The sequence below is a fragment of the Falco biarmicus genome, chromosome 6, assembly GCF_023638135.1.
Source record: "Falco biarmicus isolate bFalBia1 chromosome 6, bFalBia1.pri, whole genome shotgun sequence".
NCBI lineage: Eukaryota > Metazoa > Chordata > Aves > Falconiformes > Falconidae > Falco > Falco biarmicus.
In genome coordinates, this window is record NC_079293.1 from 66049345 (window position 1) to 66075683 (window position 26339).

The 26339-nt window shown below is 46.2% G+C and overlaps 1 protein-coding gene and 1 long non-coding RNA gene across 5 annotated transcripts in view; both read right to left on the bottom strand.

Moving 5' to 3' along the window:
- Positions 1-866: 866 nt before the first annotated feature.
- Positions 867-3714, bottom strand: LOC130151442 (uncharacterized). The gene is made up of 2 exons (XR_008822573.1): positions 3218-3714; positions 867-1941 (listed from the first exon to the last, which is right to left on the bottom strand). It is a non-coding gene; the product is annotated as an uncharacterized LOC130151442 (long non-coding RNA).
- Positions 3715-10710: 6996 nt separating this feature from the next.
- FOXO3 (forkhead box O3) overlaps positions 10711-26339 on the bottom strand; it is a 102310-nt gene continuing 86681 nt past the window's right edge. For 3 of the 4 annotated variants that reach the window (XM_056343695.1, XM_056343696.1, XM_056343698.1), the window contains exon 3: positions 24158-26070. Coding sequence is in view for 1 of the 4 variants with exons in the window: in XM_056343699.1 (XP_056199674.1) it covers positions 14706-14930 (225 nt within the window). In the remaining 3 variants the exon portion in view is untranslated. Of the gene's footprint in view, positions 14931-24157; positions 26071-26339 lie in introns of those variants that run through there. The other variant, XM_056343699.1, reaches the window with a different exon arrangement.

The window sequence follows — 26339 nt, forward strand, 5'->3', positions numbered from 1 at the left end:
TTCCACTATCGTAATGGCGTACAATTAACAGTATTTAAATAGATTTTTTCAGCCTGGAAAATGCAGTAGTTTTACTCTGTTTGTAATAAAGCAAAAAAGTAGCAAACAGCAACACGTGATTTTGCTTTACAGATAATACAGTTCAGCAGAAAAATTGATTTTATTCTAGAGGTAGCTTAAACACATTCACTGATTTTGTTTAATATGAGCTAAAAAGTCCCAAAACGTGAAATGTCACAGCCCTCTCCTCCCAGCTAGAATCTACTCTTTTGTGATCTCTCAACTTAGAAAGTTAGTTAGCCCTGCTGCAGTTCCTCTGGTTCCTCCGTCTCAGATCCAACCATTAGGTGCCAGCCTGCTTCTGCAGCCCCGCCAGTCACAGCCTGTGGGGGACCAGAGGCAGGCAAGGGGGTGTTAGCAGGGTCCCTAGGGGCCGGGTTTTTCCCCTAAGGCTTCACGGCCCTCTTGCAGGGCTGACAGGTCAGGTAGGGAAACAGAATCTCCACGTACAACATCTGTCGCAAGACAGAAACTGCAAGCCATGGTTGCTAGCTGTGAAAAATTGTCCAGGGAGAAGGTTTCCCTCTTACAAAAACATACCTCCTGATCATCCTGTGGAAATCGTCCTTGCCCTTGCTAGTGCTGCCACCCCTCAGCTTTTCAGCTCAACCTTTGACTTTCTTAAAAACTTTTAGGAATGCCTCCACACCAGGCTGCCAAGCAGTGTCAGCCTTGCTGCCTTTCCTAAAATGTGCAGTTTCAATTAAAGGAAAAGAAACCCCAAAACCCTACCCTAGCTTCACAGTATCGATGCAAATGGTTTAGGCTTTACTGGGGCTTATCAGACATAAGTTTTGCACTCACACTGTTGGATTATTGTTCTTTAATGTACTGTTTGGAGATGTTGACATATAAAATCATAAAATGTTAGCAGATCTTCCTCGTAAGTATTTAATCCTCATGCACAGAAAAGCAGAGAAGTTCATACTTCCCTGTTTCATTTCTCTATTCCAACATCATTCTCCAATGCCTGCAGAATTATTACAGATAAGAAAGAATCATTCCACAGTTAAATAAAAGTACATATGCTTTTTGTAGGAAAGGTGGAAAAAGAGGCATTTTCATATTGCCTTTAAGAACTTCCACCGGTGCAGGAATGGGTTAAATTTGGACCAGTGAGCTAGAGCTCAAAAACGGGTATTGCCAAATCTGTTCCCTTCTTCTAGACTCTAGTTTGCATCAAGTTGAACATGAAAGCAATTTCTTAATATTAAACCCCCCACCTGGCACAACTGCAATTTGAAAGGTGTAAATTGCTAAACAAGTTTGTGGGGAGACACTTATTTAGCTATTAATGTAGGTAATCACAGGTTCTCAGTGCCCTCTATGTGAAACTGTTCTGTTTCTTACCATCTGTTCACATGGTCATCGTCAGGGCAATTAGAGGTGATAAAGAAAACTGGAAAAGAAAACTTCGCAAAACTTTCAGCTCAGATGTATACAAGCCACCATGTCTGCCACGTAAGCATCCCGTCCACAAAAATACACCCTTGCTTGTGGTGAATATAATTTTCCTGGGGAAAAGGAACAAACCCCTCTAGCCAGCCACCTTACTAGGATTTTATCGTTGTTTTCAAGGGGTGATTTAGCCGTGACTGGGGAGCAGGCTCTTCAGGAGCCACGCACACATCATGGATTGCACAATGCACATAAAGCATGATAATGTCATTACCACACCTCTGTTTTTTTTAAATATACTTCCTTCTGGTTTTAGGTTGGGTCCAGTTATTCATGGGGAGCACCCAGCTCTGCACAAAGAATCCTTCTCCAAAGCATGCAGCCAGCAAGGAAGGCCAAGTTTTATTCAGGGATTTCCCACCAGATCTTCAGATCAGATCTCTTATTTTCTCAGCAAAATGTGGCACATCTTCTTTGCATGTTCTACTGTGGAGGAATGGCCTTCATTAAACCGGTGAAGGTAAGCCACCTCCACAAATGCCACTACACCAAGACATAGCAGCATAAAAATCGAAGTTTAAATGTACCATGAAACAAATAATCCCGATTAATCCCAGCAGCCCCTGACAGTCCCTTACGGCACAGGGTGGCAGGGACCACCCATCTCCTGTGGTCACTGACCATCCCAACAGCCTGGGGACTGGCCCTGAGGCCAGGTATGGCACCTTGTCATCAGCAGGGCGCAAGGGATGGGGTGCAGGGTCTGCGGTCCCATGGCATGCCAGGAGTCCTCAACAACCCACCAGTCCAGCCAGGCAGAAGTCAAACAAGAGGGAAGCTCGAGGCAGCCCTCTGCACCATGCTTGTTTGCTCTCGTTTTCCTCAGAGCCCCTGCGCTGCTCACCCTACAAACCACCAGTGCAAATACAAGGGAGCAAGAGACTAATTTATCGCTATTTGGAAGAAACCGCTCTAGTTTCACTTATAGGTCAGGGCAATGGTAGACAAAAAGGCAACAACGACAAGGAGAGACCCTGGCAGGTTTTTCTCCAAGCCGGTGCTCTGGGCAGGGCAGGCAGATAGGATCTGCAGCACCCTAAATCAACCCGGGGCAAAGGGAGAAGAGAAAGGGATTGTGAAATGAACTGTAAAATAAACGTCTAATGTAAACATCAAACACACATTGGTTTGTTTTTTCTGTCTGGGAGCCCAAGTCTGGTACAAGTTACTGTCTGGCTACACTGGGACCCTGTTGGGGGTGGGGTGAGGTTACTGCTGGCCCCATTGCACGTGAGGAGGCATCGGCTGCTCTTCCTTGCCAGCAGGAGAGGAGGCTGATCCCACCATGAGCATCCCTGCTGTCTCCTGGCAAAGCCCATCATGCACTGTCTCAGGTGCCTAAGCGTCGCCCACAGTTGCCGGTACAGGCTTGTCTGGCTCCTCCTCACCCAGGGGGACGTCCTCCCAGACACCAGCCTTGGTAAGCTGGCAGCAGCAACAGGGACGCCCCAAACAGCTTCAGGCTGCCTCTTTCTCCAGGGCCTGGGTTTTCTGATAAGCAAGTGCTCACCCAAAGCTGCCTCTCCTTGCCGTGCCTCCTGCATCCCTGCCCGTGCCAGCCCTGTTGCTCACAGTCAGTGGGGCTTTGCTGCTTGCATCTTCTTCTGGTCCAGCTCGTTGTCCCTGCTGGGATGCCCAACACATGTCCTCAGCAGGGGAAGGTGGCCACCTCTGAAACAAACCTTACCTGCCTTCTCACCCAAATTTATACATCTGGTCCTTCAGATCTGCAGGCATCCACCCACGGGAGGGGTTGAGAAATGCTGGAGCATGTTGGTGCCCCATGAGGAGCACTTTCTGCACTGGTTTTCATCAGGAAAAGGAAACCTATGGGGCAGGGCATCTTCTCAGAGCTTTGAGTCTCACCAGGAACAAGACAGAGCTACTTCTGTTTGTAGCAAGATAACACCTGGAGAACAAATTGGGACAACATGCAGCTTCTCTGGAGGCAAAGGGAGAAGCTAAAGAGCAGACAGAAACCAAACACCAGACTTCTAGCAGGCGGTTGCACTACATCAATACCTCTCCAGGGTCTGGGGCACCTCCTGGCTCACATGTCAACACACGAGACAGCATTACTCAATACCTGTTACATTCAAACAGGGAGAAAAGATAACAATTTTCTACTGTACATAAAGACCTGTGCCTCAGGTAGGAAAGGGCAAAAGGCTCTGTACTTTTTGGTTTGGTTTGGTTTGGTTTTAAAGTTGTGTTAATCTCTTTAAGGCAAGTCACAGGAGCATGAGGTTAGAAGGGACCTCAGGAGATCATCCTCCTGCTCTGAAGCAGGGCCAAGGAAAATCTGGGCAAACATTTTGCTCCCAAAAACACCCTTAATGAAGAAAAGTCCACACCTCTAGGAAATACATCAATTACCCTGGTAGCTAAGAGAACATAACGTACATTTGCTGCAGATGAAACACAGCTATGTCCTCTCCTTAGTGGGCAAGAAGGGTTTTATTTTTAGTAGCCTTCTATGTAAAGGGCAGTTTGTGTCCCTTTTCAACCTATTTTAACAAATAAAATTAGCCTTCTCCCATAGGTCCCCATTTTCACTGACTCTGCTCATTCTTGTCGCTCTTCTTCAGGCTGGCTCCAGCACCCCAGCGCTGCCGCAGGAGCTCCAACAGCTTCCAGCTCATCACTGCCCACAGCACCTTTGTTCCAGTGCTGATGCTTGTGCCTCACTTGGTGTACACATAGCTGGTCTCTCCTTCCTCAGCATAGTGCCGCGTACCCTCGCCTACTGAATTTCATCTGGTCGACTTTCCCTCCCAGGTCCTTGTGGTGGCACACGGTGGCACTCCTCGTTCTGCACAAGGGCTTTGCTGAGGGCGTGGGGCATGTGCTCTTCAGCTGCTGGGCTGGCTAACACACCAGCAGTCACAGGCTGCTGCCAGCTTTTGGGTTTCCAGGGCCCCATGGCCATGGGCATCCAGCCAAGGCTGGGTGGGGCAGGCAGCATGGGGACCAGGGGGACAAGCGTGGCAGACTAGGCTGACACGAGGAGGATGGGACAGTTGGGAGGGGAGATAGCATGCAGGTCCTGCTTTAGAAATGCTTGTGACAGCTGCTGTTAAAAGTGTCTTGATGGAAAAACAGTTTCTATCTCCAAATTCCTCTTCTGTGGCCACCGCCTGTGGTTCTGCCAGGAGGAGGCTGGAGGGGCTGAAAATTGCCACTCAGCCAAAAAGTCTGTGGGACACGGCAGAGAAATCCCCAGGGGGAAGGACTGTTAGCTGATCACCATTTCCCAACAGGAGAGTCTGCATCCTGTAATGCCCGACCAAATAGGGCAGAGGGGATGCCACTGAAGATACTGATTTTTACTGGGGGAAGTCATCTGCCTCCCCTACTCACTTCCACTTTCACCTGTGCCTACAGTTTTATCGTACTTGGAGCCTTGTACATTATGTGAAGAAGCTGAGCATGTGCAGTACTTTCACTGGGAGCTGTGCTCTGAGCAAGGCTCAGCACACACACAGGGTGCGTGGGGTTACAGGCCATCGTCTGCAGATGACTGTCCCACCTGCGGGGCACGAGGGTCCCCAGGGTTTGTTTCAGGTACTGTTACCGGCCGTTGCAGTGCCTGTGCTGAACACGGACGTGTGCGGTGAGATGTAGGGCTCTGCACACTTTCTCTGGTGTGGCACAGACCCATGCTTGGACACACAAAATTTGAGCATAAACTGCTTAAACACAAACAAGGTACTTCAGAAGTTGTAATTACGATTTCAGGTAAGAGGGGGCAGAGGAATGAAATTCCGCTGTATCCATTTCTGAATACATCTCCTTTGTTCAGACCCTTATTACTATCTTACATTCCAGGTGCCAAATTCAACCCACCTTTAACATTTCCAGTACATCTTCATCCTGAGACTCCCGGCACATGGGTGACGTCTGAGGTGAGGTCAGACCAAAAAGAAATGTGTGTGGGCTCTCTGTGTGTCTAAAGATAGGTTAGGCAAGTCATCTTTTCATGGTCTTTCCTCAACCATGAGATCATCCAATCTGCCCATATGATAAATTTGACCTTTAAGTTAGTCCTGAAATGCTGAACATACATGCTACAGAGGACTATCAATTATAGTGTAAAAGAAACCAATACGCCTTTTGTTAGTTTATGGATGAGGCAATCAGGACAGAATGTTCAAATGCTGTTAACCGTCAAGAGGAAAAGTTAGCAGATTCTTGACACACTGAAATAAAGAGAATCAGAATTTTTCAATTTTATTTTGCAGATTACGGCCCAGGGAAGTATTACAGACACAAGTGCCAGTGCTGCCAGAGGGCAGGCACCATGGCCAACTCCGTAGGTGATTGTTCTAGGCTGCACCTAGGCCATATGAAGCTACTTCACAATATCCATTTCTCACAGAAAGCCTTAGCAGAGCATGAACAGAGACACTTAAAAAGAGTAAGGCATTAATTTCCCCCCCCATTCATTTAGCTGTAGCGGTTTGTTCTCAAGTGGTGTGCCTGTGCCCCTTTGAGCAGCCATACCTGGTAAGAGGCGCACAAACCATTTGTACTTACTCTCAGGTCTGCATGTCCTGACCTTAGCAGATCCTTGAATACAGCCACCAGTTTACATTGGCTGCAAACTTGCTATTCCGCGTGAAGCAATGTTCCAGGTTTAGCCTGTGTTAGGAAAAGGTGGCTGACACAGCTAGACCAGCAAACCGTGTCTTCAGACTCAGATGTAGCTTGAAGCAGAAAAAAAAAAAAAGTGCTTCTTGCCGGTATAGCTGGAGTGGAGTAAGTTGTACTGGCAATGAGCCCTTGCCAGATAACTGTGTTACCTGGGCTTCTTGCTTGTATAAAAACATCATTAAAAATTATTGTATCCACAACCAACATTACTGACCCCACAAACGTTACAATACCTGGCCTTAGAAAAACAGAGAATGTAAGAAAAGACAGAGAAAGGAGAAAAAAAAAGACAAATACTTCTTTTCAAAGAAAGGCTCATGGGGATCAGAAGTTCTGAAGACCGCTGCTGACAGCAGTGGGAAGCACCTGGGACTTCAGGCGTGGATCGAGGAACAACTGAAGGGCATGAAGGAATGACTCAGGTGCCCCCATGGTACCATTCGAAGGGTGGCATTTTATTAGGCCTTTTTCATGTGCTGCCTTATTTGCCATTCCTGTATGCTCACATCTCCTGATGTTTTCTCTGCACACGCAGAGAAGCCTGCTCAGATGCATGGCCTGCGAGACAGGTGAGGTGGGAGCCACCCCCCCTGCTAACAGCAACATCATGTCATTGTCCCTAAGGCCCCTTCTCAAGAAGGGAACAAAGCTTTGGTGAGGTAAGGTGAAGAGATCGTGGAAAAGCAAAGATATTCAGGCAGGAGCTTGAAGAGGCTGGAAATGCAGCAACAGAACCTCAGCCAAGTCCCCCAAGTCCCAGCAATGATTCAGGACACTTTCTGCAGATGACTTGTGACCTTGATGCCCTCTAGTGAAAAACAGAGCGAAAGGGGCTCACCCTGAAGTGCCAGTTATGGATGAGATAAAGGGAAACAAGGCTTTGCATTTGTATTACTCCAGGGTAGCTTCCCACATAACCCCTCTTACTCTGTGGTAAGCTCGTTAGCACTGACCCTTCGGTGACAAGAAGGCAGCCCACCTTACCCAGACTGCGGAGCAAACACAACCTGACTGCAAAGCGAAGACCCCCTGTACATCCACACCTGACCTTCCCCTGTGCTACCTTCTCCTTCCAGTTGTGGCCCTAGAGGCAGAAGCGTCAGAGCAGACACCTGAAGGCAGCTGCCTTCCCCAGGAAGAGCCTTTGGTATCTCCTAGCTCTGAAAGCCATTATAATTTTATAATCACTCAGACACAGTAGAGTTTTGACTTAAATTGTGGCTTTACCATAGGAGTCTGCTAGGCCAAGTGACAGCACACAGCAAAAACTTCTGTATAAATGAGACAGCCTTGCCATGAAGTTTGCTTAACAGACACACGCTGAGGTTGATAATATAGTTTGATATTGCACATATGACTCCCAAGAGAAGTGTGAATGACAATGGGTTTCACTAATGAGGAAAAGGACTAAGTTTGGGCATTTTTTTACGTATTTTATAAATTGCTTTTTAAGCACAGACTTTTCTCCAGGGCATTCATCCATGAACTAGTTAATGACGTACAAGCCTGGATAGCCTTAAGTAAGAGGAGCTTGTAGAGATTTAAAATAAAGTGCTGGTATGGTAAAACTGCTGGTAAAATAATGATTTTTTTTACTGAAACATCAAATGCAGCATGAGAGGCTGCCCAGACACCGGGCCCATTGTTCACAGCAGCAGTTTGGAAAGGCTGGACCTTGCCCTCCTGGAGGGGAAGGCAGCATCCTCTGCCGCCCCCCGGGAGGACCTCCAAGGTGGCTGTGTCAGCACATAGTTTTCCTCCATCTTTTGCTTTGGAGGCTGGAGGTAGAATACACCCGTATTTCTTAATTAGCACTTTCTAACTGATGCTGTTCTTTCCCAAGGTGGTTACAAACAGAAGAAGGATCCATTGTCCATGCAGCGGCCGGAGCTTCAGGGAGAGGTCCCACGCAACATGTGAATACCAGAGCAGGGTGTTGGCATCTGCCATGCTTTGCTCCCACTGACGTTCTCCCCCTTCTTCTGCCTTGGCTGCACCAGCCATGGGGTCTTACAGGGCCTACTGTGGCCCCCAGGGTGTGAAACAGAGCCAAAGCTCGACACCCTTGTGGTGTCACACACCACGGGTGCTGGCAGCAGCCTCGATGCCCGTCAGGGTGCGCAAAGCAGCGTGGCATGCACAGCCAGTTGGCACTGCCACGACACTAATCCCAGGGAAAGGCAGCACTTGGGAATTGCCTTGTGCTTTGAATTTCAGCAAAACAAAAGTTTTCAGGTATCACCTAAGAAGAGTGAAAATTGAGGAGGGGGAATCCTGATCAGCATTATATTTGTCTTGGAATTTGGGAAGATTTTTATGGGATGCCATGTATCTTTACTGTTTTCTCCCCATTTCACCACATCATTCATAGGATATAGATATCTTTAAACCTGCAGGGCATAATGTAGCATTAAAAGAATGTTATAACAGTCACCCTCATTTAGGCCAATTGTTCCTACTGAATAAAGACATTTTATCTTGTTTTCTAGATTAAATTGGTTCCTTGGTATGTCATCAAAGCATCAAACAATAAAAGCAGGAGATGCTTTGTTCTAGTAAGTAAATGTTGTGGCACATGCAAAACTACTGGCGTCATTAGTATGAAAAGAAAATCCAAGTGCAAAAAAAATAAATTCCAAACTGGAGTTTCTGAATTTTGTCAGACAATTCTGAAGTTTTCTAAAAATTTCAACAGTAGTAAAAAAACAAACCCCAAAACCCGCTTTTTTTTGTTCTAATGGAATTTTCTGTGCTTTGTGTTTTAAAAGTATTTTCATTAAAAAAAATCCACAGGCAGTCAGTGGGAAAAAAGTTCTGTGGGCTGGGCTGGGCAAACAAGCGATGAGACACTGCCGAAGTCACTGGCAGTGGGATGAATCTGTGCACCAGCAAGAGCATTTATCTGCTCCATCTGGCTTGGGCTCCACTTCACCCAAGAAGTCCTTTTGAACAGGGAGATAGCAGTCACAATGACTCCACCAGAAAAAGAGGTAGCCTCCCAGATTTGCTTATCTCAGTCTTCATGAAAGCACCCCTAACGTCCTTGGCAGCAGTAGCCAGAGAAGAGCTGTAAAATACTGTTTTCCCTGATCTGGTCAAACTTGCAACTCAGCATATGTGGTGCGGAGCTCCCAAAATAGCTCCGGGTTACCTCACCAGTCTCGGCAGCAGCTCGAAAAGCCTTTTGTCTTCTGGGACAACTTGGAGAAGTTTAAAATGTTTGGACTTATTCTGAAAGTACTCTGAAAGATAAGAATGATCTGTTCCAAGGCCGGGTGAACTGAAGGTCACAGCTAAGGCATTGCACAACACAACCAAGTAAGTTCAGCACAAAACTCACACAGGATTTGATCAGCTCGTCATCGCTGGGGCTGCCCCTGCCTAAATTCAGGTCAAAGCTGAGGCCCTTCCACCTGGCACCTCCCGGGGCCAAACACTCCCATTGTTTGTCCTAAATGCCAGTGGGGCACTGCCAACGAGGTGGAGGACAGGGGTCCTTCCCGGCCAGAGCACTGCTGGAGAAGGCTTCAGAAAAGTCCAGCAGAACAGCTGCATTTCCGAGGTAATGGTGTAATTGCTGGAGGACAAGCACACTCTCACTCCAGGAAGGCTAACCCAGACTTCATCCTGGTTTTACCAGGCTGGTTTTACCAAGCTTTCTTTACCAGAAAGAAAGGCTACTTTCTGACTGGGTCTCGTAATATTTCAGGCTGTCTCTAGTTAGAACAAAGCCTGAATAACTCTTGCTATGTTAAGCAAGGGATATCCCCAAACAGCTCTCGATACTGTACTACTTCAGTACAATGCTCCCATGGCTTTGCACGGCTGACATGGTGGTCATCACCCCGGAGTCACGGGACACCCCTCCCCGCTGCACGAAAAGGCTCCTCTTTCTTGAAAATATTTGCTCTTGAAAAATGACTCCAAAAAACCATAAACATCTGTGGCTTCCTGTCAGTGTGGGAGCAGAGTTTTTTGTCGACGTGTCTCATGTTTCTGAGCACGCTCTCCTGCGCCTTAGCCAGAGCGCTCGGTGTAACTTTCTGCTGAGTCAGGTTGCTGGTTTTCTTATCCCAAATCCCAAACGGGCGATTTCAAGTACTCCAGGCATTTTTCAAAGGCAGTTTGAAACCCAGCCAAGCCCACGGGGAGGGGGTGTAACTCTTCTCCCGACTGATTTGCAGTTGGGCTGGATGTCTCCCAGCATGGGTGAGCTGGGCTGCAGCTGCAGGGTGCAGCCGCCATCCCCGGGGACAGCCCTCCTGCCCCCCAAAATCAAGTGAATTTTTGTGATTGTTAGCAGCAGTAAATGAACCCATTGGGGGTCATTTGACCACCAAAACTATGCTGGCTTGGTTGAAATGCAGAGCCCCATATACGTATGCATTTACAGACTCCAGCAGACGTAGGGGCAGGCCGCCTCCCCAGCCCCGGACCCCCCACCAGCCACTTTCACCCACTGCTTGGAAGTCACCCCTTGTCCAGGTCCTGCATTTAGATGTCTGTCCATGACACAATAAAACAGAGCAAAGGCAAATGTGCAATGTAGAGATCCATTATGCTTTATTTACATGCGTCACCATCTCTTTTACAAACTAGATTACAATTTAAAATGGAATACACAAGGCAATATCTACTAACACCAAGTGGAGTAAGCACTGCGTCTCTACTTTGTTTGGAAAGGGGCAGGTTTTGCTCCAAAACAAACTTCCTTCCAACCTCTGTGTAGTAAGGTAGTATATTCCTCCAGGGCAGCATCTTTTTTCTTTTTTCTTTAATATAAAATTCTCAGTAAGACTGCAACATGAGAGTGTCTGCTTTCAAATGAAAGTACAAGATAGCCCAAATGAAAAGTATAAACTGTTCAGCTCTTCGGTATGTAAAGACGGCCATGCGCGATAAGGCTGTGGATTTAATATTCTTCCAATTTACATGGCTTGAAACAAAAACAGATAAAACAGCTTTACAGATACTGTATACATATTTTTTCCAATCATGCAACTTTTTTTAAAAAAAAGTTAAACATGTGAAGCCAAATGTACAATCCATTTTTTCCAACCCATAGTAACGAAATGTATCTGGTCCCCCTTCGCATCTCTTGGCAATTCCAAAGGTGTATCGTGTACTAAAAACACTTGCAGGACACCAATTGCCAAGCAATGACATAATTCTAGAGAAATACATGACCTGAAAGGTCACTTTTTGAAGCGGTGGCACAACAATTTCTGGAGTTAAGCGGTGGTCAACTATCCAATTATCCTCAGAGAAAATTATTTTACAAAATCATTAAATCAAGCCCCAAACCTGTGACTACGATCAGCATAAATGTCACCTCTTTAGATCTTTTGGTTAGACCAGGTGTCTGAACGATAACTATGTAATTGTTTTGGACTTTTATCTGTTTTACAAGGTTTCAGAAGGAAATGTGTTCAAAGATTCAAAGATTTCCAAAAGGTAGGTTCCCAAAATTAGCCATTCAAGTCTGTATTCTGACACCTAAATAAGTGGCCCTTTGAATTCAGAGAGATTTATCTAGCACCTCTGGAGAGGAGGGCATTTGCTGGGCACCTCAGCAGGCATAGAGGGTGGTGACTTTCCCCTGGGCCTGGGGGGACCTGGCACCCCTCCTTCCTTTGAGGAGTGACGAGGGCAGAGCAGCTCACCCCTGTGAGCATGCTGGAGTCCCTGGCGCTTGGTGCCTGACACCAGGCGTGTCCATTAGAAAATTCTGGCCCCAAAAATGAGCAAAAGAAACCAAATCAAACCGAAGAGGTTGGCCAAGTCCACCTCTCTTCAGCAAGCGCTGGGATGTTCTCCGAAGCAGGGGCCCAAGGTGTCCCAGCCATGCCAATGGAAATACTTTCTTTGACATTGCTGGGAGGCAAATTAAGCCTTTCAGTCACTAATGCTTTTAAAAAAAAAACAAAACCACCACAACTTCTCTGCCATTGATGGGCTGTCTCTAAAATAAGTGGGGTTTTCTCCATTTTTTTGAACAGAGCGGACCATAGTTTTCTCTCTCATTCCTGCCAGTGGGAGCTAGCTTCGTCGAACTCAAGGGGGCCAGGCTGCCAGAGCAGAGCAGAAGGCGCCCCCATTTAGTTTAAGCTAACGGGCCTTCCCTTGCTTTTGACAAGAACTGCATCTGTACCAAGAAAAAAAAAATAATGATGGATTGTGGTCACCTTGGCCATACCATCAAGTCACGTCTTACTGGTGCTGTCAGTGACCTGGTCGGTGGTCTTTGGGCAGGCACCCCGGGCCTCACTGGAGGCTGACCCGTGCAGGGGCCAAATGCTGCATGCTAGCATGGGGAGCCACCGAGTGGGCTCTGCTGGCAGCCAAAACCACGGGACAGGGGCACAAGCCTAGCTGCAGGGCAGCAGCCACAGGGGAGCCTCGGGGAAAGGAGCACCAGAGTGAAGTCCTCCAGCGTACGCTCACACGTTTCAGGGTGTACCAGGAAGCTGAGAGCTAATGCTACACGTTTGGAGAAGGCTGGTGATAAATCTCTCAAAGAATTTGGGCAGAAGATGCCTGCAACTGGACTCTGATAAGCAAAGTGACTTCTAGCCCAGGTGACCACTGTGCCGCATGAGCCTCCCGGGTAGCTGGCTGCTGACACAGATGAACAATGAGCATCAGCTAACTCCAATAAATGTAATAAACTAGTCTCCACGCTGACAAATAGACCACCTCGGTGTAAAACCAAAAGAGAATTCTTTTTCAAAGGTGAATGATAAACCTTTGGCTGCTTGGAAGAGTTGATATGCTACAGGGCTACGATAACCACAACTGCACAGAGTCTACACAGTCATAACTGCAGGAAGAAACCAAGAGGTGCATCTTTACGAGAGCACAGCGTAGGGGCTACGATACAAAACCAAAACTTCCATCACACTAGGAGCTGTTGTTTCACCAATATCACCTCGGGGACCTGGAAAGTAAGGAAAGTAAGGCGGGAGGAAGGGCCCATGAATGCTTGCATGTTTGCGCACGTGTATGTGCACACCTGTGTGTATGCATGACTGTGTATGTGCGGTGGCAGTGGCGAGCGGGAGTCACTCCACATTGCATGGGACACGGGTTGGTGGGAACTCATGCACTGAGGCTTTGGGTTAAAATGCTAGTTTGTTTTCCTAACATCCATGCATAATGATCCATTTCTGTACATAATAAAATATATTTATATATTTATATGCATAACGCTTTTATGCAAAGAAAAAAAACTTCATATATCGCTTTGGAGAATTATGTATACACTGTCCTATTCAGAACTTCTTCATACCAAGTTCCTATGTACCATTGGTGTTTTCCCCTCTTTTTTTGTATCCCTCCCCCACAAGATACTACTAAAAAGTAATCAAACTTTCCAGATTATAGAGGATCTATACAGCACCATACCTTTTATTCATTATTATTATTAGTTATTATTCATCTTACAAAAGAAAATCTTAGAAGCAAAATATATAAAATTGCCTTGTCTTTCAGTGTCATTTATCCTGTTACAACCTATGCTCATATCAAAAGCCATTTGTATGATACTGTCACCTCGCCATTCCCCCTCTTGCTTCTTCTGCCACAACAGATCATACATAATGAGCAGGAAAAAATAATCAAGGATATGTCCAAAACGGAGTAAAAGAAAAAAAAACCCCAAAAGGATCACCAATGCAGCAACACACCCTGCAATGACCTGTGCCTCAACTCCCAGTATTGCCACTGCAAGTCACCTGCTGATGCCCAGCCTCTACGCTCAGGTTTTCCGCCAAGTGGCATATTTCCCTTAATTTTTGCTTTTTCAAACGCATCCTTACAGGTGGCTATATTCAACTTGTCTGGCAGCTCAGCTTACAACTCCTTACCAGCTTGCTGTGGCAGCAGGGGCAGCTTTGCTAACGTACGGCAGGAGGGGAGCCTGCTCTGGTGGGCAGCAAATGGGCTCCTGCCCCGTGCATATGTGGGCAATGGCACCTGCTGTCAGTCTGTCCTCACGAGTCAAGAGGCAAACTCAAAGGCTTCCCTTGATTTGCAATCAACCCTGGTTTGATGCTTATGGAAAACAGGGGTGTACCATTAGATTTAAGGAAATAATAAGAAAGAAACAAACCAACCAACCCAACAAACGAACAGACCACACACATCACCTCTCTCTGGAATTCAGCTGGTTGATCCGTATAGCAAATGCTGTATATTCAGAAAACCCTGACGTCTGAGCAGTGCTGGGTTATGATCATTTCCTTGCGTGTGCACAGTACTTCAGATTCCCAAGGGAGAGAAAGCAAAAATGGTCAAAAATCTAAGGAAATCAAACTGGAGGTTTTAGGGGGAGAGGGTGGGCAGACAAGGAAAACCTCCAAAAAGAAAAGCCAACTTAAAACATCCCTTAAACCATTAATATATCGAAACACCACATACTCATTGACAAGTAACTACTGTAAAAGGCTACACAGTGTGTTCTCAACAGGATGGTGCTGAACATTGTCTCCACAGCAGGTGCTTGGCCATCCCAGAAAAGGAAGATTTTGCATACTTCAGAATGAGTTCAATTCCCAAAAAAAAGAGAAAAAAAAAAAGAAAAAAAAGAAAAAAAAAAGGAGGATCTTCACTCTGGTAAGGGGCCTATTAGCAGTCTGCTTCATTAGGAAAATAATGCAGGGTTCACAAAGGTCATAAGCTGTAAACAGTATCACTGTCCACTTGCTGACAGCAGATTTGGCAAAGGGTTCTCTCTCTACATCTCGTGTCAGTTTGAGGGCCTAGAGAGGAAGAAGAAAAAGAAAAGACAGTGAGACTGCTGCATGTAGGAAAAAAACACAACAAAAAAGACAACCAAGCAAACCTTCAAACCCAGCAACAGCTTACACTGACATGCAATTTTGATTTGTTCACACCCAGAAGCTTCAAACTTAGAGCAAGGAGTAAGTTGCACTACAACTCTGCCTGAAAATGCTTCTCCCTTGCTAAGGTCCGAGTGTGATGCTTTGCTGGTATAGCTGCTCCCAAGGAGGAAGGAAAAAAGCCCTCCCAAAAACAGCCAAGTCTGATTTACAGAAACCCACTGCATCATCTTAACAAGTTAAGTGTCTTTCCAGGTGAAGCATAAAAGGATCCTCCAGCTTTTCTCCATTCTTTCTCAGCATCACCAAAAGGCTGGATATATCTTCCATCAGCATTTGACACGGACCACTGCCCTTCAAGGACAGCCGGAGGAGGCTGCTCAAGAGAAGGAGCCACCAATTTCGGTTCGGAATTCGGAGTTCCCCATTTTCCTGCTCGTATTACACAATGCCAACAGGCAGGGTCCACCTGGCTTTAAAAACGGGGTGAGGGTCCAGCTTATTCTGTAGCCATGAAACTTCTCTGCAGAAGGAAAGACGCTGGAAAGACACCTTATGCAGCTTGGAGACGACTATGAAGGAACACAGTAAGTAGGTAAAACACTGAAAACAGATGAACATTTCAACCAAGGGGGCCAAGGGGACAGGCTTAAGCCACTTAGTGGCTTAAAGATACAGGCAGGCACTAAGTAGGGTTTTGGAAAGTATGTACATTTAAACGTTCCCATGAAATCCCTTCACATCTTCGGAAAGCCCACTTGGTAGCCGTCCAAGCTGCTGGGCATGTAACTTCTAGCTCTGAAATGGCTTCTGGAACCAGGGTTTAGTCCCCTCCCCCGCTTACAACCTGTTGAGGATTTTCCCTGAGATGAAGCATTGGTGATTTTTTTTATACACTGCAAGAATAAGGGGACACTTGCTGAAACCAAAAAGTCATTTGAGTTGATTACAGGAACGTCTTTACTCTCAGAAGAACCTGGTATCAGACACCCTTATGAAAAATGGTGGATTCAGGAGGACTACTGGATTAACCTGGACCAGCATCGCCTGCAAGGCAGATCACTCAAAGGCTGTCACGAGATGACTATCACTGCCCCTCTCCTTTCTAAGGTGCCAGGCACTGATCCTATGACAACATTTTATTAAAATGACCTATTCTGATAATGCTAAATGATTGATGGAAATTTAATCATTTTGTCTCATGGTTATTAGAGCAACAGCGTGACAGCTGCTCCCTGCACCATTAGGGGAGAACTTCATTCAGCACAGCTTAGGGAGCAGACAGATTGCACGATTCACCCAAACAAAATTTGGCTTTAGCCTTAATTATGTGGAGGGGTTTGGGGTAGACTGTTTTGTGAATAAAGGGATTTCCGACTGGATCAACATATTGATTTCTCCGTTTTCAAAGGGCAAATTAACGCTAGCCGTTTGTTAATGTGACTGCCTGGCAACGACTCCATTTGATAAGTGTGTCCTGATGGCTGTAACAAGGTCAGCACGAGATACCCAGACAGGCCTCATGGCCCCCAGTAAAACCTGGGGGTTTCTATGCGTAGTGGCTTCTATACAGCTCAAATGAGTCCATGCCCTTTCTCTACTTCTCCTCAAAGCCTTAACAACAGGGGGGCTGGAAATGGGTGACTTCCTAAAGGACAACCTCATCAAAAGGCAAGACTTGGGTCCCACACGCCGCAGCCTGGTAAGCTGGCTCGCTGTCATGCAGCCACCAGTTACACTGGGCGTGGGCTTAACTTCAGCATGTGTGAGAAGTCTTGCTGACTTTGAATGGAGCTATTAATTAAAAGTAAACAAGTACAGAAACTCCTCATGAAGCCCCAGAGTAGTGTTTATTTAATGTTTAAATTAAAAATATATGTAAAATATTATACTATGAAACAAAGTGATGAGAGAAAGAAACAGAGGATGGATGATGATGATCATCATCACCTGTGGAAGTGGCACCACCCGATATTTTTTCCTGAGGACACCCGTCCTTCATACAGTGCCACTGTTTATGAGACAGATGCACAGCTGAGAAGAAATTTGTTCATAGCAGAACCAGATCACAGTCCATTTTCACAGCTCTATTTACATGGACTTTGCAAACAGATTAAAAAAGAAAAGAAGTAGTTCAAAGTCTTAACCTGCCCGCCTTCAAATTACCCCATTAAAGTCCATAACAGACCCACACACTCTCACTTTCTGTCTCACCACAAAAAACCTGTTAACCCTGAGTTGGCAGCCTGCTGCTTCAGAGCAATGAAAACTGTATCGGGCAGGGAAGCAAGCACTCCAGTTACATCTCCATTTACTAGTGGTCCTCAACCACAACTCCCCAGTGTTCCTCTCTCCCTGCCCCCAAATATCTCCAGCTGCATCTTGAGCCACCACAAGGTTTTCTCCCATTCCTGACAGCCACAGGAAAAGCTCATCCTCTGGAGTGTCACCCTGAGTTTGCAGAGGCAGATGGTGTTTCCCCTCTCGTGAGCTGGGACGATGCTGTCCTTAAGGACAGCACACAGCTCTCTAGGTAAATTACTCCAGTCCCCACTTGATCCTTTTTCCTGGCCTTTGCTATTGGGTCCTGTTTGGGGGGACAAGAGCAGCTGAAGTATGAGCACAGGGAGTGATGACTATATAGAACAGAGGTCAACAAGGGATACGTGAAAGGTAAAGTGTATCAGGGCTAGTGGGTTAGAGTAGTGTTTGCCAACTTGCCACAGCAAAGGCACGGAGCTCCCTTTTACATGTGGCATGGTGTCTTCTTGTTTCTTAGGCTGGGGGGGGGGGCAGGGGGTGGAGGACACTACTGGAAAACATCATCTGCCCGTACTTCTTAAGCCACTCTCTGGGAAATTCAGTTCTCCCTTGAAAAGCTCCTCTGCCAAACCTGATGATTATTTTCAACCATCAGGGAATGGAAAGAGAGGAGGAATCTTAGAATTCCTTCCTAAGTTTCTTAAGAATTCCTTAAGACTTTCTTCTGAAGAAAGTAAAGGCTTTCTTTTGGAGGGTGATCTTCGCAACTGCATTGACACCTGGGCTCTGTCAGGCACGCACACACGCCCACACACACTGGAAGCAGAGGCAATGCCACTATGGCTGCTCTGGACATTAGAAGAGTCCATAGTATTATATCAAGCTATAGCTTATGTAAGCATATATGCATGTGGTTGGTGGAAAAAATTACTTTAAAAGAGAAACAGAAAAAGCGTTAAGTGAGGGATGAGGTCAAACTCCTGCTTTGTCACATCCCACAGACATTTTGAACTCTGGATGCTTAACCTGTTTATCCTATTTGGTGGAAGAGTGTGAAACAAAAAGCAAGTAATTCTCTATTTTCTAATTCTTCAGCTTGTAATTATGTGGGAGATGCCCCTTTCTTCTGTCCTTTCCTCTGCCCTCCCATCCTCTACCCTGCTACTGACCAGTTAGAAATGCTACTCTTGCTTTTACTCTGTGGCCGAGCTGTTGGTTGTGATTTCCCTCCAGCCACAACATTTTCTCACCTCTGTCTCACATCATTTCACCACTTAACCAGATGGCCATCTCCCAAGCTCCACACCAGCTCATGCACTGTCAGAGCAGCTCTGAAGGATCATCTGCTGTCTGTTGCTTTCTCCCTTGAATTCCCAACGGTGCCAATTACGTAGCGCAGGAAATTTCTTCAGAATAGAAAGGTGACGCATTGATGCTCCCCAGAGTGAGGCACAAGCAACGTGCACTGGTGGTCCGTTTATCAGGATGCTACCATTAACAATCAGCACATGTATTTTTCTGTTAACAGAAAAGTTATGTGCTCCTTTACATAATTATGGTATGAGAAACTGCACTACCAACACACAGCTCCTCTGTACAGCAGCCTACCAAGGACCTCCTGATCTGGCTGGAAGGTTTGTTGTGTGGATCGCATCCTGAAAAATAGCACCACTGAGATGTTTGTAAAACAAGTGTTTTCCCTGTTACCACTCCGTTAACAACTCCCCAGGGACAGGAAATCTCAGTAACTACTTTTGCTGCCCAGAGACTTGGGATGCAAACATTTTGAAGGAAATGTGTGTCCCTTAGTGGCAGATGTGCATTTGTTCTGGTGCTTCTGCCCCTTGATATGTACCGTACAGTTTCCAGCAGTAGAGTTTCTACTCCAAAACGGGTGTAGGCTCAAAAAGCAAGACTTGATTACATGTGGTTACAAGTTAATATTCTGCCCTAGGTTTCACAGCTCAAGACTAAAGAATACACAGTGTTTGTTTAGCAACAAGAAGGAAGGTAGCTACTGTGGGCAATCCTTCTACAATGACAAAACTGCAGCATGAGGGTTTTTTGTTCAAGCAGAATAAAATTAGGAAACCTAACGCCATGGCAGGTATGGCACAGCGACACGCTGCAGGCTTAGTGTATGCTGCACTAGGATGGCTCTGTGCTGAGAGACAATGCTGAGGTCTGGGTGCAAAGCCCCAGGGGGAGAAAAGAGTTAGCAGCTTTCATGTGCTTTCTTTCCTGAACTTTCAGGCGCATTGCAACTTCGCATTTTCTCTTTAAGTTTTACTCATAAAAATAGATCTTTTCAGCTCAGACTCTGGGGCAGAGAGTGAGGGAGAAGGACAGAAAGAGGAAAAACACTGGCACAGAACTAAGACTTATGGGAGCCTAAAAAGTTGCTGTGCTGGTACTCGCACAGGCACGTAAAGCACAGAAGTGTCTCTTTTCCTTTTATTGCTGCTCTTCCACTCCAAGAAACACTGCAAACCATAGCAGACAACCAAGTATTTTGGAAGTAAACATAACTAAAGACAGCAGAACATTCTCTAACCCTGTATCAGCTCCGTGGGACAAAAGGCTTGCCCTGAACAGTGGTGAGGTACCACAACTACTGGTATGTGTGTTATTCTGACATCCTACTTGTCTACAGATTCATAGAAAAGTCCAGGCTGGAAGAGACTCAGCATCATCTGGTACAACCTTCTGTTGAAGACAGGGCCCTAGGTTCAGTTTTTCAGCACCCTGTCAAGCCAAGTCTGGAATATTTCCAGCAAAGGAGAGTCCACCACTCCTCTGGGCAGTTCATTTTAACCTCAAAGGTGGGTGGTATGGTCAGGTCCCTCCTACCCATTTTACAGATGAAAAGGAGACACCCAGAGAGAATTGGTCCACCCATGCCCACACACTTAAAAGAAAAAGTAGATCATGGTTTTCCTAATACCAAACAACCAAATTCACAGGAAATTTTGCGCTTGCTTACAAGAGGAGCAGGTGCATGCAGACTTCGCTACATATGTCACTGTGTTGCTGCCCATACAAGATGACCACATGTTGACACACTTGTTTTTACACCTACAGACATGTCAGTGTGCAGTTATGCTGGCTTTCCAGCACAAGCACTGCCGATACCCAATTGCTGTTGAGATCCATCACATCTGGTTGGGTTCAATCCTCTGCCCTGGCCAACAGAGAAGAGTTTAGAGGCAGGACATCATCTCTCTACAAGGTCTTCAGGTTTTTCACTTGACAAGCTTACGGTAAATTTTATCCTCTGCCTTTTGTTCAGGGGCCTGACGAGTGGAGTGGAAAACCTGCTAGTTATGGGTGACACTGCCACTGATTCGAGAGACATCAGCATGGGTGTTCAACAAAGCACCTTTTAGGTAGGATGCTGCTGGACTAGAGGAAGAAGGCCAAAAATCCTTGCAAAATACATCTTCTGTTAGGGGTAAAGTACACCAGCTGGAAAAACGGTGCCTTCTTTAGGCACCAGGGAGCACTGGTAACGAGACCTATACTGTGGGTCACGAAAGGATGGATAACTACTACACCTGTGCAGGCCCAGAGAAGGATTTTGCTTGCACTTTTGAATCTGAAGAGTAAGAGTCACTTTTTAGAGTAAAAGGTACCTGCATGACTGGAAACACCCTGAATTATGGCTTTATAGTGCTATGGAAACACACTATATACTCTTCATTCCGAATGTCCTCATCGACAGTTTCTTTTCCTCTGCCAGGTACCCAGCCTATTTTAAAAACATCCTCCCTGCTATGCTGTCTTCTCATTTTCCTCTGCAGTAAGTTGAAAATGACAGGCCAATGATGCTCACACAGGTCTCAACAAAACGATTTCCACCACGTTGACATAAGGCAGGACATCCTCTATCATGACTTATAAAAGGCAGAATAGGCAAGAGAGGGAAGGTCCTTCCTCAAAACCAGATTTTCTCTACATTTGTATGAAATAAATTACCTATGAAAGCCAGGATAAGCAGGCAGTACAAGGGAAAAACAATGGGCAAGATATTCAACTCAGCTGCGAAAGTGCATAAACGCAAGCCATTCTCCACAGCATCAGCTGGGAAAACTGGCTTTTTTTCCTGGAGTAATAGCAAACAACCACAGCTACACAGCAGCCTCTGTAAGCTGAGCTGCGTCTCCGTCCGATTACTGCTCAGCAGATGTCCGCTCCGCCAGACTCCAACAACTGCCACCCCGTGTGGTAATCTGAGTGGAAAAGCTGATTAAATAGCCCCTGTAAACCAGACCAGAGCGGAGCGTTCCCACCACCCAGCCACAGGTACCCGATTTAATGGGGTCACGGTGTCCCCACGTGCTGTGTGGGACTCCATCAGGGACAGTGCTGATGAGAGCAGCCTACTGGAGGCCCTCCACCGGCAGCCTGGGGTGGCATTGCATGAGCATTCTTCCTTCATCCTCCCTCCCCAGGCCAGGAGAGAAAGGCTGACTGTTTACGTACGGTACTGCTCAAATATGTGCACTCCTGCTGCCTGAGCTCTACCTGTGCTCTTTGGCTATCATCAACGCAAGACTTAAACCTCTGCAGCTGTCAGTTCATCACCTTGACTGAGTACTGAATTGCTATGAAAAAAGATCTTGACCTTTCCTCAGTTGCATGACGCTGTATTTCTAAAAAGGATCTCTTATTACACACTTCTTCAAGTCTGGCTCAAAAGAAGGAAAGAAAAAAAAAAAAACCACCTGTAAGCATCCCAGCTATCAGGCAACAGCAAGGCTGGGGACCAGCACTGATCTGCAGCTCTAAACAGTCATTATGGCTCAGTCACATGAAAAAAGACAGTTTGTGAAGACTCATTCTGTAATAAAACCTGCATGCTGCTGATCCAGGGAGGAAAGCACTGGGGAGACCAGTTGATGCGGGCTGTTCTAAAAATACCAGTTTGTGCTGTCATCTGGTGAGAGTATGTCATCCTGTAATCTTGGCATCTGCAGGGACAGCAAGTTTCTGCCTAATTATTGCTGCTGAATCACATGACAAAGTACGAGGTACTAAAAAATATATCTATATAAAACACCAACAGAAGAACACCCAAACCACAGGATCAGACCACTGTGCCGGCTTCATGCTGTATGTTTGCAACACAAGCCTGCGGAGGCAATCCTGGTTTTTACAGATCTTTTTCCTCCGTTAGTAAAACCCCAAAACATAAAACCAGATTTTAAAAAAACCACCAAAGCCAAAAAGCCCTACCCCCAGAAGGAGTGAGCAATTCATTGTGTTTGTGTGTCAGCTCCTGCTGCCTTCACACGGCATAAGCCACAGCATTACTGCAAGTGTAGGGCTGGCCTGTGCGCAGTGAGCTGTGAGGGGCACAGCGGCCAGCGGCATGCACAGCAGGTAGCCCCACAGCGGTTTCCCCAGCTGTCCCCTCTCCTCCTCCCCAGTGGCCACGAGTGCTGAGTCTGCTCCCATGCTGCTGGTGTGGGCCAGGGGAGCGAGATGCCTGCTTGGGGCAGGCCCTCCTTGGAGTTAATGGGATCCCTGTTCCCAGCAAAATACACTTTCTATACACATATTTTTGTTCAAAGACTAAACTTGGCACGCGTGATGTTCAGCTAGTCACAAAACCACCTTTCAAAACTTGGGCTGGCTGAAACAACACTTAAACGTTAGAAGCATACCACCGCCTTAACCACTAACCTGTTAGAATTTGCTGCTCCTGAATTTCCTTTAGATTTTTGCACGGCAGCTAGCCCCACTTTGGCTCCATGTAAGAAACCTGCCAGCCCCACCTCTAAGGCCTCATTTTTGAAAACAAGAGAGGAGGAATCACAGCTATGGTCCTGAAGCAGTCAGCACCCTCAGGCAAGGGGTCCACCAATTCTGGTTTCCACATTTCAGCTGTCATGAGCAGAAGAGAAGATTTCTGGTAAAGAACAAGTGTCATCTTTCTCGTGGCATATGGTCCAGAGCTCTCCGACTTGAAACTCCATCCAAATGCAGATCTTTTGCTACCTACTTCAGCTTTTAAGACAGCGTTGTAGTGAATAGTAAGTCATCCTCAGACCTATGCATTTGTCTTTGGCATGCATTTCACCCAGAAACAGGTTGAAAGCCAATTAACAAATCAGCAAGTAGTCCAAACTGATACAGACTAATGAAATACCAAGATGCATTTTATGTTTCTTAGGATTTTGCTTTATCAGAGATGTTAATCATCATATTCTGCAAACGTTCCATGACGTTGCTATTAGTGGTTTGTGCACTCCACTGCTACAGTAAAATGATGGGGGACATAGATGATGCTAGGGCAAAATGAATGACTTTAACTGATCAAGTATTTTACTTGCAATTTTTGAACAAGTCAGCTGACTCCAGCACAGCTCTGTTACAGAGCCCAGAGGAATCCTGCTGAACAGCACACTGAAATCACTCTCGGAAGTGCAGCTAGGTGAGTTTTTCAGACGGTGAAACCAGCTCAAGAAGTTCCTGGCCTGCTCGCACTGAGCCATCCTCCATCCCTTGCCCAAGCCCTGCCAGCATCGCTGTCTGTGCAGTGCCATCATAAACTGGATCACTGAAACAATCCAGGTAAAAACAACTTCTTGAATGGGTTTTGATGCCACAGGAAATGTTTGACCAAGCAGTAGCTGATCACTGGCTCTGACCTTCCAGACAGCAGCAAACGTCCCAAATAGTCACCACCTGACAGTCTGTGTGGGACTACTCTTTGGCAAACACCAAGTCCCTTGGAACTTGCCTGCTGGGAAGGACCACGGAGAAAAGAGCAGAGTTGTGGGAACCCCAGGCTGAGAGAGGACCCATTAAATTCAAAATAAAAGCTATTCTAGAGACAGGTGGGGACATAGTGACATTTTTATTTACTGATAAACAAGTTGAAAAAAAGTGGTGATTATCTGAGTGGGTGGAGGGCATATCCAGTGCTCTTGGGAAGCAGGCAGAGATAGAGGAGCAGAGGCCCCAGCCAGCTTAAGAGGCAAAAATTATGGCTGAGTGAATAAACATTGATTTTCTCCTTTTCTTCTTGTAAGAGAAAAAAACCAAAACAAACCCAAATCCATTTACAAGCCTCAATAAGAGCCCTCTGAAAGGCTGGGCATGGCCAGCCTCATGGGCACAGGGTCAGCCCAGTGGGACCAGGCATGGCTTTCCCCAGGGACCGTGCACAGGCTTGTGTGCAACAAACGTGCCCAGCCACTAAACCGGCAACGGTCATGTCTCCTGCATGGGTTTTTTACTTCCCCTATGAAGAAACTGTAGTTGATTTTCTTCCAAAGTAAACCCCACTTCTGTACCTACAGTATGTATAAACTAAATACCTATATATTTGGTTTCTTTCTTTTCTTCCCGAAAACTGACTCCAACATTTCTCTTATTTTTCATAGAAAACACAGCACTCACTATTCCCAGGTATGCCAATAATCCATTGTAACTGCTTCTGCCTGCCTGCAAAACACACCTGGCCGCCCTTGTGAAATGGATTTAGCATGAGCAAGCGCCAGGCTGTTTTGCTGAAAGCGTTCCCCAGTCTTTAAGCCTGTAAAGATTCATTATTGGGGTCATGAACATTGCTGAGAGAAGATTTTAGTTCAGGGGCCCCTACTGCTACAGGGAAGCAGAGAAGTAACGTAGAAAGCAATTCAGAACAACCACAACCGATGTCACGGGAGGAGCCCCTATCAAAATATGAGATGCTCATAGGGAGACAAACTCTCAAACAGAGCTGCCTAACAGCTGAGGAAGGGTGCATGATGAACCAGCTCAGCAGAAATCATCTGCACTTGCACCTGATACCAGAGGCACCTCACAGCAGCCAGTCCACTTGTCAGAGAAAGGGAAAGAGGCTTCCACAGATGAATGGACAGTAATCTGCCAAGGAGAGCTGTCTTGTCAATAAATCTGTCCTCTGCAACGAGACTCTGTTCGCACAGATATGTCGGTTCCTTTATTCAGAGGGAGCAGCCTGAAGAAGATCACGGTGGCTGTGTTTTCTGTGAATGGCAAAGGCCAGGGTGAAACGGCAGCAGCAAGCATCGGTGCGGAGGTGGCGTGGTGTGCCTCCTCCGTGCTGCCTAGGCAGGTCTCCCCACAGGCGGCTTCTACACATGCACAGCAACCAAAGCTATGAAAGCAGGAGGCTGCCCTATTTGCCTGTGTCAAGCAAAGCTGTCAATAACATCTGGGTTTTAGGCCCCATTTGGCAGACCGTACTGTTGGATGTTTCACAGCAATAAAAGTTCCTACAGCCTGCTTTTTTACCTTGTGCAAAAAGTATTTTTAAATCCAAACAGCTCATGCACCTGGAGGAAGAGAGAACTGGTCAGCAAGTGCGACCTTCTGCAAATTTTTGCTTCCTGGTTCTTGAGTCAATTCTTTTTTTTCCCCCTTTCCCTCCTTAAATTCTCCAGCACTGGGACTGAAGGAAAACCAGAATCCAGCTGTGGTCCCTGGCCTTGCCAAGCTGCCATCTCATGCAGAGTCAGAAGGACATGGTGTCTTCTGCAGCCCATCTCCTGGCTGTGTACTGCAATACTCTTGCTTTCAGTAAGAAGACGTGAAAGAACCAGAGGAAGTCCTCCCACCAACAAAGGACTGTGCAAACCAACTGCTCCATTGGAGCGAGGCAGCTTTGCAGAAAGACTGAAAAGAGGACTCCTGTGCCGTCTTGTTTTCCCTCAGAGACAACAGATCACAGCCCACATCTCCTGTGGCACTCCATACACACAGGAAGACATTCAGGAGGTTCACCACTGCTGCTCACCTACCGCAAAGCTTCCCCTTGAATATCTTTCTGTGAAACAGAGAATGAAAATGCAATTAAAGATGAAAGGGGCAAATTATGCACGATAAAGTCAAATGACACCAACTCCCTTCCTTCCATCCTTCATCTAGAGAATAAGAAAGTTGGAAGTAAGCGGCAAACTGAATGAATGCCTCGTTTAACCTTACCACTGGGATAGTCTACATACTATTCTGAAGTTAACAGAACACTTTCAATAATTTATAGGTATCCTTTTATCCTACTATATTTTGAAATCTACTCCCTTATACTAATAAATA